This window comes from Cervus canadensis, chromosome 5 (assembly GCF_019320065.1).
Source record: "Cervus canadensis isolate Bull #8, Minnesota chromosome 5, ASM1932006v1, whole genome shotgun sequence".
Taxonomy (NCBI): domain Eukaryota; kingdom Metazoa; phylum Chordata; class Mammalia; order Artiodactyla; family Cervidae; genus Cervus; species Cervus canadensis.
This window is the reverse complement of record NC_057390.1, coordinates 29,629,995-29,651,166: the sequence shown is the minus strand read 5'-3', so window position 1 is coordinate 29,651,166 and position 21,172 is coordinate 29,629,995. Positions and strand designations below refer to the sequence as shown.

General features: G+C 42.8%; 1 protein-coding gene and 1 pseudogene across 2 annotated transcripts in view; one reads left to right on the top strand and one right to left on the bottom strand.

Annotated features, from left to right (window-relative positions):
- The window catches only part of PPP1R21 (protein phosphatase 1 regulatory subunit 21), a 61,451-nt gene extending 40,909 nt beyond the window's left edge, over positions 1–20,542 (bottom strand). The window contains exons 1-4 of one of the 2 annotated variants that reach the window (XM_043468516.1): positions 20,315–20,542; positions 7,711–7,779; positions 4,564–4,710; positions 870–971 (exon numbers count right to left, since the gene is read on the bottom strand). In XM_043468516.1, the coding sequence (XP_043324451.1) occupies positions 870–971; positions 4,564–4,710; positions 7,711–7,779; positions 20,315–20,371 (375 nt within the window). In that variant the 5' untranslated portion in view covers positions 20,372–20,542. Of the gene's footprint in view, positions 1–869; positions 972–4,563; positions 4,711–7,710; positions 7,780–19,991; positions 20,061–20,314 lie in introns of those variants that run through there. The other variant, XM_043468517.1, reaches the window with a different exon arrangement.
- LOC122441299 lies at positions 1,835–3,981 on the top strand (annotated as a pseudogene).
- Positions 20,543–21,172: the final 630 nt, after the last annotated feature.

Genomic DNA, 21,172 nt, shown 5'->3' with positions numbered 1-21,172 from the left:
ACTTCTACAATTAAATAATCAAAACGCAAACAGATGTTACTCCTGTATTAGGTAAAGCTCCTTTCCTTAATGAGAATCCTAGCCTATCCCTTCTCCAACAGATCTTCCTGACCCAGGAACTGAACCGGGGTCTCCTGCATTACAGATGGATTCTTTACCAACTGAGCAATCAGGGAAGTCCAATGAGAATTCAACACTAATTAAGAATTATGACTACTTCACACAAAATTCATGAGGTCAAAAGTTCATTTTGTAAACATTTTCAAACACTAAGAATGAAAATTTATTTTCCACTGTTTGATTACGCTCACCATTTCACACACAAAAAATCAGGAGGCACAGTTGAATACACTATACTATGACTCTTAAAATATGCTGACTGGTTTGGAGCAGACATTGATTACTCGACATTCCATAAATATTTGAGGGCATGCCATGAGTGAGGCCCTGTTCTGAGGCTGGACAAAAAAAACTGACACGGTCTGTACCCTAGTGAGACCTTTCAGACTAAAAGGGAAACAGACAAAAACCAACTCAACTGCCACAATTAAAATGATAAGCCCCATCTAAATAATCCATCTAAACATGTCCTATATAAAATGAAGAGTCCCCATTATACTTCTGTATCATTAACTTATAAAGTTATTCAGCTGTCCTCTGAACAAGTGCATATTCAAAGCACACATCCACATTAAAATGTGAGATCTTAGAAATGAAAGAATGACCAGTGACATATGTACCCACCAACCACAGGAAACATTAAAACACCTACCCACATACAAAACACTCTATGATGCATTGGTTTTTCCACATTCCAGATCATATGACCCATTTTTTAATTCATATGGAAAAATAGACAATTTTCTCACTTGTATATGCAAGCGTTCATTCTCTTCTATCTTCTTTTGCAGGTCTTCATCAAAGACACTCTTCTGCTCTTGACTCAATTGAGAAGAAGATTCTCCACTTTTCTGATGGAAAGAATAAGTTATGTCCACATAACTTTCATCCTTTAGAGAAACATCCTAAGGTACACAGATTCTCTATCACCTTAGTAGCTTGTCTCTTCTACGTGTTCACCACTGTCAAACAATCCTGCAAAAGGTATACAGTCCATCATTTAACTTTTCCCATGTGACATAAGTTGGAAATGCAAATACTGCAATGAACAGAAAAGTTTAAAAGAGAGAGAAAAAAAAGAAAAGATAAGGCTCACTATTCTTTGCAGATGAATTTGGGAGTAGTTCTGCTGGGAGACAGAGTAGATCCAGAAAGTTAGCAACATAAATATGTTAGTAAATATCATTTCAACAATTGATCTCCTGGTTTAAAAAATGACAGTTTTAGCAATTCCATGAGTCTGAGTTGTTAAACTCCTTTAAGAAATTAACAGCATTCACAAAACTACATTTATACAAAAGTTCACATACATTTCTAATTTAAAAAAATACAAGATAAAGCTATTACAAATAAATAGAAGGAAAAAGCACAAAGACTATGAAAAATACCTTCCTTTTGCCTTTATACCAATATTAACTTTTTCTACATAGAAGAATAGCACTATTTAAGAGCCAATAATGAACATTTGTTTTCATGGAATACACACAGAAGTGACACTATTCAACGGACAGTCTAACAATGAAACTGTTCAGACACCAGTCACCACCCTCCTGTGCCTTTCTTGTACTTCACTCCTCACTTAAAATGAAGTCACTTACTGATCCAACGTGAACCCACGATTAGAAAGCCCTCTGTGACAGCAAAAGAGACACAGATATATAGAACAGTCTTTTGGACTCTGTGGGAGAGGGCAAGGGTGGGATGATGTGGAAGAATGGCATTAAAACATGTAAATTATCTTATGTGAAACGAATCTCCAGTCCAGGTTCGATGCATGATACAGGGTGCTCGGGGCTGGTGCACTGGGATGACCCAGAGGGATGGGATGGGGAGGGAGGCGGGAGCGGGGTTCAGGATGGGGAACACATATGTACACCCATGACTGGCTCATGTCAATGTATGGCAAAAACCACTACATTGTGAGAAATGCTGGACTGGATAAAGCACAAGCGGGAATCAAGATTTCTGGGAGAAATATCAATAACTTCAGATATGCAGATGACACCACCCTTATGGCAGAAAGCGAAGAAGAACTAAAGAGCCTCTTGAGGAAAGTGAAAGAGGAGAGTGACGTTGGCTTACAACTCAACATTCAGAAAACTAAGATCATGGCACCTGGTCTCATCACTTCAGGGCAAATAGATGGGGAAACAATGGAAACAGTGAGAGACTTTATTTTCTTGGGCTCCAAAATCACTGCAGATGGTGATTGCAGCCATGAAATTAAAAGATGCTTACTCCTTGGAAGAAAAGCTATGACCAACCTAGATAGCATATTAAAAAGCAGAGACATTACTTTGCCAACAAAGGTCTGTCTAGTGAAAGCTACGGTTTTCCAGTAGTCATGTATGGGTGTGAGAGTTGTACTATAAAGAAAGCTGAATGCCGAAGAATTGATGCTTTTGAACTGTGGTGTTGGAGAAGATTCTCTAGAATTCCTTGCACTGCAAGGCAATCCAACCAGTCCATCCTAAAGGAAATCCGTGCTGAATATTCATTGGAAGGACTGATGCTGAAGCTCAAACTCCAATACTTTGGTCACCTGATGTGAAGAACTGACTCACTGGAAAAGACCCTGTTGCTGGGAAAGATTGAAGGCAGGCAGAGAAGGGTATGACAGAGGATGAGATGGCTGGATGGCATCACTGACTCAATGGACATGAGTTTGAGTAAGCTTCGGGAGTTGGTGATGGACAGGGAAGCCTGGCATGCAGTAGTTCATGGGGTCACAAAGAGTCAGACACGACTGAGCGACTAAACTGAACCGCTCCCCACTTACTTGAAAATTTAGCACTCTGGAGAATTCTTCCATGGAGGGGAAATGAGACACAATCATGTCAACATGCCCATCATACGCACATACGGTCCTGGGCACTTTACATGATCTCACTTAATCCTGACAACAAACCTGAAAGTTTTTCCCACAACTGAGGCTGCAAGGCTAAAAAATTTGCCTAAGGTCATAGACCTATAAATGGAAGACGAAGAACTCAAGTCTGGGCTCAGCTCCAAAGCCTGCACTCTTTCCTCCCCGCACACTGCTTCAGAGTTACTGTGAACGGAAGCCCTCCGACCATTTTGTCATCATTGCCTCAGTCCACACATTTTTGGGGTGCTGTCCAACAAACACACAGGACTTTTAAAGACTCAATAACTAGCTTCTGTCCTTAAAAAAAAGAAGCAACTTCTTAACCACAGAATGATCAAAAGTATCATCCATCTTAGATCAATCAGAATCTCACCTCACTATATAAAACCAGAAGGGAAAGAAATTTATATTTACACCTTGGGACTTTTTTTTTAAGAGAAATATTGTGTTTAAAGGTGAAGCTTAGCACACTCCAGTATCGGGCATGACCTGAAGTCGAAACAGGAGGGGTGGGTAGGTCACCCCCATGGAACTTCATGCAGTGAAGAGGATGAGTAAGCGAGCATCACACAGAAGAGTGAAAGCCAGGAGACTGAAAAAGCACAGCCCACCGGGGCGCTACTCATACCTCCTGCTCTGATCCACTCTTCAACCAGGGATCCCAGCAGGCCTTTGTCTGCCTCCTCCCTGAGCAGGCCAGAGATCTCAACTGAACAGCCTTCCCACAGCAGTGTCCCACTCCAGGTGGCCAGGCAGGAGTACCAGACCAGAGCTTTCTCCTGGGATACTGACGCAGCAGCCAAGGTTACTGGCATTGGGGCTGCCACAGTTGGCGTGGCTGGCTCAGGGCTGGCAGCTTGATCACTGGCTATGCCAGGAACCCGTCTCTGAAGCAGCAGCTCTTCTCCTAGGCTGTTTTGGGCTTTGCCCTGTCTGAGGCTGTGGAGCTCTTCTGTTTGATGGGTGCCTTTCTCATCATCTTTGCCATGTGAAGCTCCATGGAGGTCACCTACCCATCCCTCCTGCTTAGACTCCAGGCCATGCCTGGTACTGGAGTGTGCTAAGCTTTACCATTAAATACGTTTCTCTAAAACAACAAACAAAACACACACAAACTGAATTCCTAAGAATAAAAACAAAGAAAACACATCTGTAGCAAACTTACAAGCCTCATGTATGAGTACTTCAACTGCCACTTCCATAGACAGTGGTTCATATCCGACAGTGCTTCTCATTCTATCTGCCCTACCTTGAGTTAAATGGCAACTTAGTATAACTTAAAAAAACAGTAATTTTGACCAACACGAGATACACCATTCATTTTTCTTAGCCACTAAATCAACTATGTGCATGCTGGTTTCACATAAACTCTTGAAAACTCACTTCCATGTGAAAATAGCTCTAATAAATACTTAGTATACATTAACAATAAATGTTTGCTTTCTGGACCCAATAACCAGGTGCAATAAATAGACCTTTAGAGTATTTGGAGGTGAGGTCTTCTGCTAAAACCAGGATGGCCTGGAGCTGTCTGCACCTAACGACAAGGTCACCCTACCTTTGACTTGACCTACCTTGTTTTTCTTGCCTCGGGGTTCACTTAGAGCCAGTTCATCTTGAAGTAGCTCGACCCTTTTGGCAAGTTGCAGATTTCGGAATGTCAAACTGTCCATTTCCTGCTGCAGTTTCCTCAGTGATTGATCCTTCATTTTCAGTTGTTCCTACATCAAAGTGAAAACAGACCATCCCTTGTAATTTAGTCTTTAACATTTAAAAATAATGAAAAAAAATTTTTTTTGTCTCACCAAAATATAATCAAAACCACTTTCTTTAAGGAATTAAAATTATATGTTTATCATTCCAGTTCCTATGGTTTTTTAGCTCTGTTTGGTGCCAAAATCATTTTCTAGTCCAACCAAGCAAATTTAAAAATAAAGCTAAAGAGTATACTACTGAAGTAACATTTATCAACTTAAATATCCACAACAATGTGTTTTTATATAATGTTGTTATTCATGTGTTTGGTGGTGAGGAGTCACAAAGTCTGAGGCTACAATTTTATAAATCTGAAATTTTAAAGAGAACCTCAGACTCACTGATGATGCCCTTCAATAAGCAAGAATAGAAGAAATATATTTGTATTCACTTTTTCCTATAAATCCTCCATGAATTTAAGTCAGTCAAAATGAAGTCTTTTCAATACTCTGAACTTTAAATTATTCTGATTTGTCAAAGATAAAAATCAATATTATTCTAACAAAGAATATTTTCCAGATATCCTAACAAAGAATATTCTCAGTTCACTTTACAGTGAAAATAGGAACAAAATCTAAAATCTAAACAACACATCTTCTACTGACCATGCTGTACTGTTTATACCACGACAGGGTAAGAAAATGGGAAACAGGAGATATATTTAGCTTCACTCTATCTTTAAAAATAATATTATTCTAACTATATTTTCCTTACGACAGTCTGGTAACTTCGTGTTCACTGGTAATCAAACACAAATGGCCATATACTACCATAAATTGAAAGATCTGTATGTTTACTTACATTGAAAAACCATGATAAAGCTAAGTAAGAAGAGGTCAAGTTTTAATGAACAGGGGATTTTTTTAATTGGAGGATAATTGCTTTACAATGTCGTGGTGGTCTCTGCCGTACATCAACTGAATCAGTCATAACTGCATATATATCCCATCCCTCTTAAGCCTCCCTCTCCCACTCCATTCCACCCCTCTCGGTTACAGGGCGCCAGGCTGGGCTCCCTGTGTTATATAGCAGCTTCCTGCTACTTACCTATTCTACACATGATAGTGTATATATATATCAATGCAACTTTCCCAATTTTGAATAGTGGATTTTGAAACAGCAACCCAAAACCCAGAGGCTGGTTCTGCAATCTGCTAACATTATTTGCATGTTGAGGGCATGGCTAGAGGGATAGAATATGTTTCCATTAAAGAGAAAAAAAATTTCCTTTTCTGTGGCTTGTTCAGTAAATCCTTAATGTTTACTTGAAGTTCAATGGTAAACTTAGGCCCAGCCCATGTCCAAATTATTATATATTTCCAATTTAAGGAAATTCAAATCAATAAATGCTCATTGTATCTAACAACTCATTGAAGAGACAAACCTAATATAATCAAAATGCCTACTGCAATGAACAGTCCAATTAAAAGTAATCTCTTTACATCCCTATAATTAATTAATCACTATGTGACTAATATTCCAGCCCCATTGACCAATCACTGATTTCATTAGACATCCATCCCCATCTCTATAAATCCCAGTTCCTGCAATGACAATGACGACAGTGGCGTGTGCCCTCCCAGGGCTGTTGTGAAAACTGAGGAAATGGGTGTAAGGTGCTGGGCGCAACGCCGGCCTGACACACAGCGAGCACTCAGGGAACAGGGCCTGCTGTCACCATCACCGGGGTGACCGCCGCCGCCACCATCAGACTTAATCAGACGCAATCAGCCACAGGAGGCTGTGAAACACAGTGTGGGCGACGACGATGAGTTAGGAAATACTCTCCCCGGGGATAGGTTTAAAACATCATAAGGAGATAACGATTAATTTCTTCAGTGATTTACACAAAACAGTAACTTAGCTAACAAGTCCTGACTATAAAGCTTAATTTTAATCATCTCAGCTTAAATGCAGAGAGCTTAGGGTAAGGTGCTCCGAACCATCTCAGCCCCGAGTCGGTGGAATAGCACCCAAGGAGGGAGCACCCCTCAAGAGACAGCTTTCTCTAGAGAAGGGTCCGACACTAGCCAAGTGAAAGGATGCATCTCACGATCTTGGTGACCTGAGTGGAAATACACAGGAGATGTGTCACTGGTTGCAGGCTACTCCAGAAAGACGGAAAAGTAAAGGGACTCCTAAGCCCTTTTCTCTGAAGAGGGAGCAAGGGAGGCAGTGAAAGAATGAGAGAGGCAGTGTATTTTACTGACACTTGGCCAAGAAGGAATCCATATCCTAGAATCAATTTATCCAATTAAGAATATCACTAAGCAATATCTGGGCTTCCCTGGTGGCTCAGATGGTAAAGAATTTGCCTGTAATTGTGGGAGACCTGGATTCAATCCCTGGGTTAGAAAGATTCCCCTGGAGAAGGGAATTGCAACCCAGTCCAGTATTCTTGCCTGGAGAATCCCACGGACAGAAGAGTGTGGCAGGCTCCAGTCCCTGGGGTCACAAAGAGTTGGGTGTCACAGGTACCGATGGATCACTCAAACAGTCCTCACTAACACAGGTCACCACTATCAAACAGCTCAGCCCAAAGCAAGATTAACGCACTAAATGATTCACACTTTCAGACCCACTTATTAGGGGACGATCTGCTGAATGCTAGGGATATAAACATGAATATGACCCGGTCCCTGCAGAGTGCTGTCAGATGAAGGCAGATAAGAAGCCTCATTAATCCGGACGAAGTTAGCTGTGAAAGACAGTGGGTATGAGAGAGATGCGTCAGATACAGTCCAGTAAGACATTTCTGTAATCTCTAGCTAAGAAGCCAAAGCACATCACATTCAGACCTAAATAAGTAAGAAAGTTAAGCACAAAAAGATTCCATTACCCTCCCCTATCCCTAGGGAATCAGTGTCAGAGTTGGGAATTTAACCCACAAAATGGGCTAAACTCCCTGCTGTAAGCTTCACCAAACACTAACCTAACTCTCACAACAGAAACACTCAGTAGCCTACCTTCAAAGCAGCAGAATTCGCTTGTTCATCCACGACACCTTTCTTCAAGACCTGATTCTGAGCCCGGAGCTGAAAACAGAGGAAGTAATAATTAATTTTTAATATACAGCAACCACTTATAGCAAGGAAATCACTTATCATCACTGTATAGGAATCTGTACACTGAGTAACTATCAGCTCACATACAAATGAACCCTCAAGAGGAAAGCAGAGATCGCCAGTCCGCCATTCTACAAATAAGGACATAGAGGCTGAGCTGCCCAATGACATAAAACTAAACAATGCAAACTTAAGACTAAAATCCAGGTCTCTTGACTTCCCATATACATGGTTCTTTCCATGAAACCAATCACCTCCCTAAATAAAAACAAATACAATATACAATAGGGTACTAAGTATGCCGTTTTCCTTGTAACTCTTGACATACCATTCACCTGTAAAATACATACAACTGGACTAAGTATGGAATAAGAATTCTACAGCGAACCAAAGTATAGGGCATCAACACACCCAGCAGGATACTGGGCCTAATATTAGCCATGCAACCATCACTCACTTCAGCCTCAGGAATGGAGGACTTACAATCAGGCATCAGCAGAAGCAGTGTACAAAAGCAACTGAGAAGCAAGTTCAACTCAGAAATTAATAACAATAGCAGCTAGCATTTGAATGCTCATTACATACCAGGCACTGTCCTAAATACTTTACATATACTACCTCATCAATCCTCACAACCTGATGAAATAGGTGCTATAATCACCACGACTTCACACATGAGCAAACTAAGGTACAGAGAAGTTAAGTGGCAATGCTGACAATCAGACACCAGTAGTTTTGACTCCAGGTGTAATGCCATTTAGACAATACTGGCTATTGTTTTATAAAGTTAAATATAAATGAGAACAGTAGTAGGCTGGTGAGATGGAAGAAGTTTGGGGGGAGGCAGGACTTGGGTTTCTTTTGGAGTTAACTTTTTAAAGTTGGGGTCGACCTTTATCTTAAAATATACAAAGCAAAATTATACAGCTTGATGGATTTTTATCCATGGTTACATCTGTATCACCATCACCAGCAGGGTTTTGAAAGATAAATCTTCTGTAGTAATCCCTTCTGTAATTATCAACAAGCAAAACACAGCATGTGAGGACAAATACACCAGCACGGCGTAGCTGACACCAAAGGGCTACACACAGACAGTCTGAGGACTCAGCACAAAGGCCATGAAAGACCAGGTTCTTCTCTGAGAAACTAAATGAATGGGATGATTTTATCTATGAGCTAAAAAAAAAAAAATCTATTTCTAATTCTGTGCAGCTCACATCTGTGTCTTGAAAACAGAAATGACCCTTTTCTGTGCCAAAAGAATAGGAATATTTGAATGCTAAACTTTAAACTGAGCCTTTGATACTCAAGAGAAAACTGAGCTAAGATTCTAAGAAAAACAGGAACACTGCAGGATATTCAGTTTGAGCAAGACAGACTAAAAAGATGAGCTGCTTCTATTTTTAGAAAGTTAGAGAACAGAGTTCACTACCACAAAAGAAGATCCAAATTTTGCTCTGTCACTTCCTAGACAATATAAACTAGAGATACTCACTTAATCTTTCTGAGTCTCGGTTATATGGTCTACAAAATGGGGCAATACACCTACCCTATCTTCATTCTTCTGAGGTTGTTGTGAGAATCAGATAAGAAATCTATGTCAAAGCACTTTCTAAATGATAACATGCCCCACAAACAGTAACAGACCTCTTATTAAGAGAGTAGAATCAAAGGGACAACAGATACACTTCTAGTTTGCCATATGACCAGGAGCTAACTGTGGTCCAGATCATCCGATCCTAAAAGAAGATGCTGTTTTGTGCTGCACTCAATATGCCAGTGCATTTGGAAAACTCAGCAGTGCCCACAGGACTGGAAAAGGTCTATTTTCATCCCGATCCCAAAGAAAGGCAATGCCAAAGAAGGTTCAAACTACTGCACAATTGTACTCATTTCACATGCTAGCCAGGTAATGCTCAAAATCCTTCAAGCTGGGCTTCAATAGTACGTGAACCAATAACTTCCAGATGTACAAAAAGGATTTAGACAATGCAAAGGAACCAGAGATCAAACTGCCAACAACTTTCGCAACATAGAAAAAGCAAGAGAATTTCAAAAACACATCTACTTCTGCTTCATTGACTATGCTAAAACCTTTGATTGTGTGGATCACAATGAACTGTGGAAAATTCCTAAAGAGATGAAAATAACAGACCACATTACCTGCCTCCTGAGAAACCTGCATTGCAAGTCAAGAAGCAACAGCTAGAACCGGACATGGAACAACAGACTGGTTCAAAATTGGGAAAGGAGTACGTCAAGGCTGTATATTGTCACCCTGCTTATTTAACTTATATGTCGAGTACATCATAATAAGACTTCCCTTATAGATCAGACAGTAAAGAATCTGCCTGCAATGCAGGAGACCCAGGTTCAATTCCTGGGTCAGGAAGATTCCCTTGGGGAAGGAACTGGCAACCTACTCCAGCATTCTTGCCTGGAGAATCCCCATGGACAGAGAAGCCTGGCAGGCTACAGTCCATGGGGTTGCAAGAGTCGTACAAGATTTAGTGATTAAACCTCCACATCATGCAAAACGCTGGGCTGGATGAAGCCCAACCTGCAATCAAGATTGCCAGAAATATCAATAACCTCAGATATGCAGATGATACCACCTTAATGGCAGAAAGCAAAAAGGAACTAAAGAGCCTCTTGATAAAGGTGAAAGAGCAGAGTGAAAATGCTGGCTTAAAACTCAACATTCAAAAAACTAAGATCATGACATCCAGTTCCATCACTTCAAGGCAAACAGATGGGGGAAAAAGTGGAAATGGTAACAGACTTTATTTTCTTGGGCTCCAAAATCACTGTGGACAGTACTCCAGCCATGAAATTAAAAGACGCTTGCTCCTTAGAAGAGAAGCTATGACAAACCTAGACAGTGGACTAAAAAGCAGAGACATCACTTTGCCTACAAGAGTCCATACAGTCATAGGTATGGTTTTTCCAGTAGTCACGTATGGATGTGAGAATTAGACCATAAAGAAGGCTGAGTGCTGAAGAATTGATGCTTTCGAACTGTGGTGCTGGAAAAGACTTTTGAGGGTCGCCTGGACAACAAAGAGATCAAACTAGGCAATCCTAAAGGAAATCAACCCTGCATATTCATTGGAAAGACTGATGCTGAAGCTTAAGCTGTAATACTTTGGCCACCTGATGCGAAGAACCAACTCACTGGAAAAGACTCTGATGCTGGGAAAGACTGAAGGCAGGAGGAGAAGAGGGTGACAGAGAATGAGACGGTTGGTTGACATCATCAACTCAATGGACAAGGGTTTCAGCAAACTCTGGGAGATAGCGAAGCAAAGGGAAGTCTGGTGTGCTGCAGTCCATGGGGTCACAAAGAATTGGACATGAGTGAGTGACTGAACAAAACAAAGGGACTATTCTAATGATATAAGGAGAGAAAGAAGTAAAAGAAATGGTCCCTGTTTTTTAAAAGTTTACAATTTAAAGGGAAGAGAAAAGATAATAATACTAGCATTTCCTGCTTAAAAAAATAATGTGGACATTAAATTTTCTAGAACAGGGGTTATCAAACTAAGATCCCTGAGCCAAACTGGACAGCTACCTATTTTAAAGTTTTGCAGGAACACAGCCAAACTCATTATTGATGAATTGTCTATGACTGCTTTTGAGTTACAGTGACAGAAATGAGTAAATGCAATGGAAACCATATGGCCTCAAGCCTAAAACATTTACCATTAATATTAGGTTCTTTACACTCTGCTCTAGAAGTTCAGAAGAGAGACTAAACCACCACTTTAGTACTGACTTCCATCACATAGTATATTACCTTTTAAGCAATATCAATATATTTTTGGATAACGCACTACCTAGGTAACAGAATTCAATAAATATTTTCAAACTCATATAGCCAAAGGACAGCAGTACTACTTGAGGGTGTAGGTTTCATTTCATATCCCCATTCTAACTTTGATCTATGATCATCTTCTTTGTGCAGTCTTTAGAACCTCTTACTGACTGCCTCCAAGACTAAGGATGAAGTTTGAAATTTGCTGAACTGGTAATTTTCTGTAGGACCAGAATTGCATCCATTTTAAAAACAAACAAGCAAACAGGAAAACCTCACCTGTAATTTCTAAGGCACACTTAGAAGCTATTTAAAGCAAACTGAACAGCCTACTTTGTCAAAAAAAATTAAAAAAGCAAAATTAAATTTTTCAAATTACTGATGTTTGGAAGTTAATCTGATCATAAAGAAAAATTATTTTGATTTTCCTTTGGAAAATACTGTTGGGTGAATTGATAACAATTCAAACAGTGTTTCAGTGGTACCACTCAACAGAAAAATGCAGCTTTTAGAAATATTTATCTAAAATCCCTTTCTATTACTTGGTAGGTAGAAAAGGATGAGCTCAGCCAACCCCACTGCCTTGTTAATTACACTTGGCATTTGGCATCTTCCTGCATTTCAGCCACTGCCACATCTCTGCATTACTGACCAGCATCTTGCAAATGTAGATACTGTTGTGACCAGTCTGGTCTTTCAGAATCTTATTTCTCCTCATCAGCATTCACCACAGTGGGAAGGCAAATGCAGTGTTTGTCTTAGAAACAGTTATAGATGGTCACTAATGCCTCTAGGAGACCAGTGTGGAGACTCCAGTGGACAGGGACATAACTGAGAAACAACTGCCCTCAAGTCTCCATTAGGACAGGGAAATTCTCCAGAAGATGATATAGCCTATTTCCAGCAGCTGTGCCATGCACTACTATTCCATTCAGTAGAGAAATGGTCCTCTGAATCCCAACTCAACTCATTTTTCATGGTCTTGTGATCTTCTGACTAGCTTTACCCTGACTCAAAAACACAACCTGTTCTCATGTTGACCAACCAAACCCCAATTGTTCTTCTACAGCCTATTTCCTACTCTGATTCTACCTCCATAGATTTTTCCCAACCATTTTCTATAGTGCCCCTATGGTCCACAGAGACCATGCCCTCAGTTTCCTGGGCACTTACTAGTAACAGGACATCACTTATAAAAGTATTCAGTCTTAGTAGTACATTTTACATTCACTAATTTATGTATGATTTCTATACTCGTGTCCCATCTGCCAATTAAACTGTCCTTCACAGTAGAGACTACAGTATAACCCCTTGTATCTCCTGCCTACAATGAAAGATCAATGCTATGGACAGAGAAGGCACTCGATAAATGTTTAGTTAATTATCTAATTAAATGCTGTAAATCAGGGGTCCCCAACCCCCAGGCCACCTTCCACTACTGATAAGTGGCCTGTTAGGAACCAGGCCACACAGCAGGGGGTGAGTTGCATGCGAGGGAGTGAAGTTGTGGCTATATTCACAGCTGTTGCCCATGGCCCTCCCAACACCCCCAGATGGGACCGTCTAGTTGTAGGAAAACAAGTTCAGGGCTGCCACTGATTCTGCATTATGGTGAGCTATATAATTACTTCATTATATATCACAATGTAATAATAATAGAAACAAAGTGCACAATAAATGTAATATGCTTGAATCATCCTGAAACCACCCCTCCCCTCTGCCAGTCTGTGGAAAATCTGTCTTCCACAAAATCGATCCCTGCTACCAAAAAGGTTGGGGACCATTGATGTAACTAAAAGGTGTCTAAATGTAATCCTTTGTAGGGACTTTCCTGGTGGCTCGGTGGTCAAGAATCCACCCACCAGTGCAGGAGACACAGGTTCAAACCCTGGTCAAGGAACTAAGATCCCACATGCCGAGGGGGCAACTAAGCCTTGGGCGCTGCAACTAGAGAAAGGCCCGCATGCAGCAAGAAGAGCCTGCATGCTGCAACTAAGACCCAACACAGCCAAAAATAAACAGTAAATGTAATGCATTCTACAACTACCGGGGACCGTCATTACTTCAACAGTCCCTCTTTAAAGCCCTTCTCCAAATGAGTTGAACCTCACGGTCCTACATGACATGAAGCACCGTCAAAAGCCCTGGGCCTAACTCTCTGATAACCAGGGCCCTGACTGCTCTTTGTGACTCTGGCTCTGGAACAGCCCAGCTCCACTCAGACTTATCATAAAGCGGTTTCTCCGGGGACACAGAGAGCAGGGTGAGACACCTATGATCTCTCTCACACCGCTCTGCCAATATGTGGTGGAGTAACTGGTCCAAGACTAGAGATGTACTACCTTCTATCACAAACTACTAGAAGCGTTTGTGGGGAAAGAGAGGTGAATAGCCTATATGCTGTTTCTCATCTAATCCTCAACAAGACTGTTATAATTCACTCTTACATAACTGCTTCCATACAATGGGCCTTCTGACGTTTATACATGTTTTCGTGTGTGCTCAGTCCAACTCTTTGCGACCCCATGGACTGTAGCCCGCCAGGCCTCTCTGTCCACGGAATTTTTCAGGCAAGAATACTGGAGTGGGTTGCCATTTCCTCCTCCAGAGGATCTTCCTGACCCAGGTATCAAACCTGCATCTCCTGCATTGGCAGGCAGGTTCTTTATCACAGTGCCATCTGGGAAGCCCTTATACATGTTTTACAACCCTATAAAACAAATCTTTAGACATCTAGCTTTTCTCTATTACAAAATAATGTATGCAGCAGACAACCTGAAGCCCATTCCTAAACCTCACCAAAAACCCTGATTTCAGAGTATTTAAGTCAACAGCAGACCACAGTTTCAATATCTCTAGCCTGGATGAGCCTTTAAAAAACTCCCAGTTGTAACATTTTTGGTATTCTACAGCTGTGGGAATACCACTCAGTCTTTCTCTCTGCCTGCTAACTTGCTCCTCGCCCTGGAAAATCATAAAGTAGCTGTAGGCTACATACTGTGTACTAAAGGCTGAGATCCTTTTGTCACTGAGCTGGGAAGAAAACCATCTTTCAGACCTGTCTTCAAACAAAACTCTTTCTCTTGTCCCTGCTCCTGTGTAGGGAAATTCAGTAGGACAAAACCCCCACCCCAACTCTGCAGTCTGCCTCATCAGTGACTGCTTGGCAATTCAGCTGAATTAAAAGAGTAGGACACCCCTTGACTTTCTAAGGTCTTGCTATTCAAAGTGTGGTCTAGGGACAGCTGTAGCAGGATCACCTGGGAGCAGAATCTAGGCCCCACCCCAGACCTACTGAACCAGAATCTGCAGTTTAACAAGGTGCTTCCCTGATGGCTCAGATGGTAAAGAATTCGCCTGCAATGCAAGAGACCCAGGTTCAATCCCTAGATCAGAAAGATCCCCTGGAGAAAGGCATGGCAACCCACACCAGTATTCTTACCTGGAGAATTCACGGACAGAGGAGCCTAGCGAGCTATAGTCCAGGGGTCACAAAGAATCAGACATGACTGAGTGACTACCACTTTCACCTCTCAGGTGAGTCACATGGATATTTACGTTTGCGATGCACTGATCTAGGGGCTAACCTGGCACAGTTCAGCAGGGTGGTCGATAGCCACATGTTCCTATTAAAACTTAAATTACTGGGACTTCCCTGGTGAGCCAATGGATGGAAATCTGACTTCCAGTGCCAGGGGCATGTGTTCAATCCCTGTTGGGGAACTGGGATCCCCCGAGCCACATTTAGAGAAAAGCCTATGAGGTGCAAAGAGGAGCCTCCGCGCTGCAACTAAGATCCGATGCAACCAAAAATAAAATAAAAAATAAACTTAAATGACTTAAATAAAATCCAAAATTCAGTTCCTCAGCTGAGCTAGCCATGTCTCAAGTACTCAACAGCCCCACGTGCTAGTGGATCCCCTACCGGACAGCAAACATGCAGAGCATTTTCATTCTCCTGGAAAGCTCCAGCGCACAGCACTGAACACAGGCCGTTTTTTAATCCACCTTTAGTAGTGAACTCAACACATTAGGGTAGAAAAAAGCTGATACTCCGTTTTACTTTAGTCCCGCTCCTGAGTCTTACTTCTTTTACAAGAGGAAGCAATCAACCAGGTTCAGCCAACCTTACCAGGTTTACCTGCTCTCTGGTAAGCAAAACTGATCCTTTCCTAAAACGAGAAGCTCTAAGAGTATCAATCTAAAAAGTTTCCAAAGGCAATCTCCTTCATAACTACAAGAAGCATCAATTGCAAAGTAAACCGGTGGAGAAACAGGATCCAGCTTTCCCACTGGCTTTTAGAGCTTTGAAAAGGTTACCTTTATCTGAGCAAAAGCGACTATACTGACACCATTTCTTGGTGGTTCTCAAACTCTGGTGTGCACGCAAATCACTGGAGAAGTCTGTTACCACACAGATTCCCAGGTCTGACCACCAGTTTCAGATTCGGTAAATCCAGGGTAGACGCAACCCATCCCCACCACTGATGGTGCTGATCCCGAGGCTACACTTTGAGCCACCGACCCAGGCTAACAAAAACAACGGGAAGATGGTGAGACTTGACACTTGCTTCCACATGGACATTGTGCCTGGCAAGAGTGCAGAAGCCTGTGCAGAGAAAGCAGACTGAAATCAAATGGGTCAGGACTGTGTGCCCTCAGCCTCTTTTCCAGAAAGAGATATACCAGAGCATCCACACAGAATAGGCCGTGGACAAAACACCCAGTAAGAAATGGTCTCTGATTCTTAAGTCAACAGTGTAGTCAAAATGAGGCCCTGATTAACTCTCCCTCACATCTCAAAGAGGCAGCCTCCATCTATTACCTATTAACTTCATAAATCTCTGAAAACCAGCTTCTAACCCCTTCCCCGCCCCCAAACAGTTAAACCAGAAATTTAAAGCCTACAGTGATTGCCTAATTGCCCAAACCACTAACGTCTTAATCTCCACTTTAACTGGCCTTTCCATAACATTTTATGTTTTAGCAACCTGTCTGCCTCAGAAATTTTCATCTGCTTCGGCCTCCATGGTTCATTTTTTATCTAATGAAACTCTCAGTCTCTTTAATGGGAGCTCCTCAGACTGTTTTTTCTCTTTCTCAGGGGAAAAAATATTATGACAGAAGTTATAAAGGGAGAAATGGACCCCTTCCTGGCACACAGGCTGAGATCTGCCTCATTCTTAAATAAGAATGAGAAGATTCTGCAAGTGATGTCATTGGTTGAGGGATCATGCTTGCTGCTCTCTTGGTATTTAGGCCTCCTTCTATAGGAGGACATCGTTTTTCTTTGTATCCTAAATAAGGAAAAAGGGAGACATAACTGAAATTCAATATCAGCCCACAAATTCTGCACCAGAGAAGCTAACAAAAAGGTAGAATACCCCCTTCCATAGGCACAGGGTTGAAGGTAGCATGCATACTGCATGCTCAGTCACTCGCTTGAGTCTGACTCTTACAACCCCATGGACTGCAGCTCACCAGGCTCCTCTGTCCATGGGATTCTCCAGGAAAGAATACTGGAGTGGGTAGCCATTCCCTTCTCCAGGGGAATCTTCCTGATGCAGGGATCAAACTGGGTCTCCTGCATTTCAGGTGGATTCCTTACCGCTAAGTTAGTAGGCTTATTGGTAGCATAAATCTTATCTAGAAATTGCCTGGCACTAGAATCGACAGGGAACAAAAAGCACATGAAATCTTTTGACCAATCCCTGTTCTCACATTCTGAAATTTCCATCACGTTGCAGTTAAAAGGATGAAAAATGGTCCGGCCCAACAGGGAGACAACTTCAAGTCTGGCAGACCCCCTACAGTACCCTTAGCATCTCCTGTTGTCACAGCCTTCCACAGATGTTCCCCAAAGAATCTACCTAAAGTGATTAACTCTCAAAGTTCAACTATCATCTTTAGGGGAATTATTTTAAAAGTTCTGGCCTATGTAAATCCATGGCTGATTCATGTCAATGTATGGCAAGAACCACTACAATATTGTAATTAGCCTCCAACTAATAAAAATAAATGAAAAAATAAATAAATAAATAATAGTTCTGGCCTTTGTCCTGACTTTTAGCCAGTCTGTCTCCACTAGAAATTTTCGACAATGACCCCAACATTACTTCAACCTACTATGTGAATCAGATGGCCTCAGCATGCCTTCCAACCATAATTCTATGATTACATCTAACCTTCACTCCAAACTGGCGCGCCTTCTGACCCACCCTCCTCTGCCAGTTGGCAGTGGTGTTCCGTCAGAGCAGTCCATGCGTTAATTTCAGGGTCAACTCTCAAGTCTTCCCTCACTCATCACATCCCACAGAATGAATGAGACACAAGGATGAGTGCCCTGACACTTCCATATCCTTCATAAGTTTGTGGCTACATGCAAAGCAGGCACTCAAAAAACAGACAAGCTAAACCATATTTGTCAACCATAATTCCTAAATTTAAGCCCTATCCATCTTAACAGCCACAAACTTTATTTAATCCTACATAACTCTCCCTGGTACTATTCAAAGAGCCTGCAGTCTGGTCTCCTTTTCACCAGTCTTTCCCCATTTCAGTCATCTTCCACACAGCTACCAGTTATCTTTCCAAAAGCAATGTCACTCTTCCATTTGAAAACGTTTAGTGTCTAGTCCATTTATTCAAAGTTCAAACTTCTTACTTGACATCCACAACTCTTCATGATCGGGTCCAAGTTATCCCTCCAACCATATTTCACCACTCTCTGTCATGTATCTGACCATGTCTTCATGTCAGCAGAGACTGTCTCGTTTGCCTGGAATACTACCATCCATCCTTTCCTCCCTATCCATTACTCCCCAATCTGAGTAACTTCTACTGTTACCTGCCATTTCTTCTGTGCGCCCACTGATATGACACTTGTCGTCTTGTATTAATTTTAAGTACAACATTTGAATATTCTATTAAACGGTTCTCCTTAAGGTGGAACTCTGCCTCACTCTATGGGGCCTGGCAGACTGTTCACAGGTGGCACATAACTGTCTGCTGAACCAAAGAGCTTACATAGCCAAAAGAATAAAATCTTTTCAAAGTTTTCACTACTTTTGGGAGGCTGTTATTTCAGCAGTGCAGTCACTGCTCTAAATATTTCTAGAACTCTCTTCTGCCATTTGGAATTGCCTTCTGAGCTTGTTTTCTCTCCGGAAAAGAAAATCAGTCCCCTTACTTTAAACTCATGAAACATTTTCACCCCAAAATAGGAGAGCCAAGTGTGCGGGCTGCCATCTCTACCCACCACACTTCATCACATGGATTTGTTCCAAATAATTTCTTGCCCTTTCAAACAAAGAAACAAAAAATGCCTTCAAAGGATTAAAAACTTGCCATCACTAACATCTTGCCAGAGGCTCTTAGAGACAAATTCAAAGGGAAATGCGGAAGTCTTGCCAATGGTCATACTTAGACGCTCAGTCTGTCTGACTCTTTGCGACCCCTTGGACTGTAGTCCGCCAGGCTCCTCTGTCCATGGGGATTCTCCAGGGAAGAATACTGGAGTGGGTTGCCATGCCCTCCTCCAGGGGATCCTCCCAACCCAGGCCTCCCACATTGCAGGTGGATTCTTTACCTTCTGAGCCACTGGGGAAGCCCTTGCCAAATAGTAGCACCACTGGAATAACAGTATCTCAAAAGGCTTCCATGTGATTGTGAAGACTTAAGTGTGTATGTTTAGGTACAGGTTTTATTTTTCACAAAACAATGCATTTCACCTTGCTGCATATTTGTTATATGAAATTTTTTAAAGTGTGTCTCTGTTTCTCCAAAGTAAAAAGGAGTCTAAGCTTCCCCATGCTCCCTTGAATGCCAAGATCATTGAAAACCAAGTTTAATGACTACTGAATCTATTTCCAAAGATGCAAGATTCTGCTTTGAGAACTTCATTAGCATATTCTTGAGGCAGAACCACACTACACAGAAAAGCAGCAACGCCCTGTTCCAAGAAAAGGGTCCCATCATTTAACAGACGGATGCCATAAATATGACAAAGGGAAAGGTCACTATTTTGCTTAATTCAACATGTTCTGAGTATCTTCTGGGTGCTCTGCCCCACTCCAGGCGACCCAAGAAAAAGAGAAAAGGACACAGCCCTAGCACTCCAGCTTTCAAAATCATTTTCAGACAACGTCTTTCCAAAGCACTGAATCCATTCGTAACCATCTATCTCTGGTGAAGTAGTTTACACGCATGACTCTATTCACACTTCAGATTTAATTGCGGGGGGGTCGGGGGGAGGCAGATAAATCTCTTTATCCTCACATCATCCCTGTGGGAAAGGAGAAAGCTTGATCCTTTCCATCGCCGGGCTGGAAAACTGAGGAAGCAGCAGGAAAGCGATGGTCCTCACCTTTCCCTGCCCCTCCCGACCAGCACCAGAGGCGGAAGCCAGGATTTCTGACATCCCTGTCCAAGCCCGCTAGTTCAGTGAGAAGGAAGAATCAAACTCCAGCTCCTTCCCGCAGAAACGCACACCGACCAGACACCGCCCGGCCCCATCTCCTGGGAACTGCAGGTGGAAGCACGGTAATGGTGGATACAGAAGGCGGAGGAGACAGGAGGGGCGCGCTCGCGTGCCCCCTCCGCCGTCTCCCTCTGTCCCGACAAGTCGCTGCCAAGGCAACCCGAGGCCGCAGGACCGGGGACCCCCTACTCCCCGCATACGACGGGTACCTTCGAGTACTCCTGAGCCAGCTTCTGGTACTTCCCCTGCAACTCTGCCGAGGCCATGGCCTCCCCCGCCCTGTCCAGGCCAGACTGCCCAGGCCACTCAGCCCCACCCCCCGCCCCCAACCCCAGACACGCTGCCGGGTATGGCTCCTCCAGCTCCTGCCCGCTCCGCCACCGCCGCCGCGCCTCCTCCTCCACTTCCGGGTTCGCCGGGTGAGAGGAAGGAGGAGTGGGGCCAGGGGTGGAGCGACCGCCGGGGGCGGGGCGACGTCTGACGTCACCCCCCCGCCCTCCCGCGCCCGAGCACGTACACGCGCAGAATCGCTGGCGCTCCTGGGCTCTGCCTTTAGGACCAGGGGGCGCCATCTTGACTCATGGTCCAAGATGGCGACCCAGAACAGGGAAGGAGAGTATTAAAAGGGGAAGAAAATGATAAGAGCCCACAGAATGGGCGGGGGACGGCGGAGAGGGGCGGTGGTGCGAAGAATCGAGGACCGGAAGAAGAAACATTCTAAGCGCATCAAGAATTCTGGTCGAACATACCGTCCTCCCCTACTGGTTCCCATGGCAACCGCCTGTCGTTTGATGGTTACATCTTTCAGAGGGTGCTCAGAGAGAAAGACCTCTGTATTCCGCTACCTGCTATCCGGATATGGTAGCCCCGGACATGGCCTGCATTGTAAACTCTCCCCAGTTTTATAAAGCGCGCTTCTGTCACCCTGTTCTCCAGACAAACCTTCTTTGTCTTATATTTTGACGTTGGGATATCTTTGTGTCCATTCTCTACCCATTCCACCCGCCCAGCCCTGCCCCCATACTGGCACTGCATCAGAGCGTTTTCTCAGAGAATTGGGTAAAAAG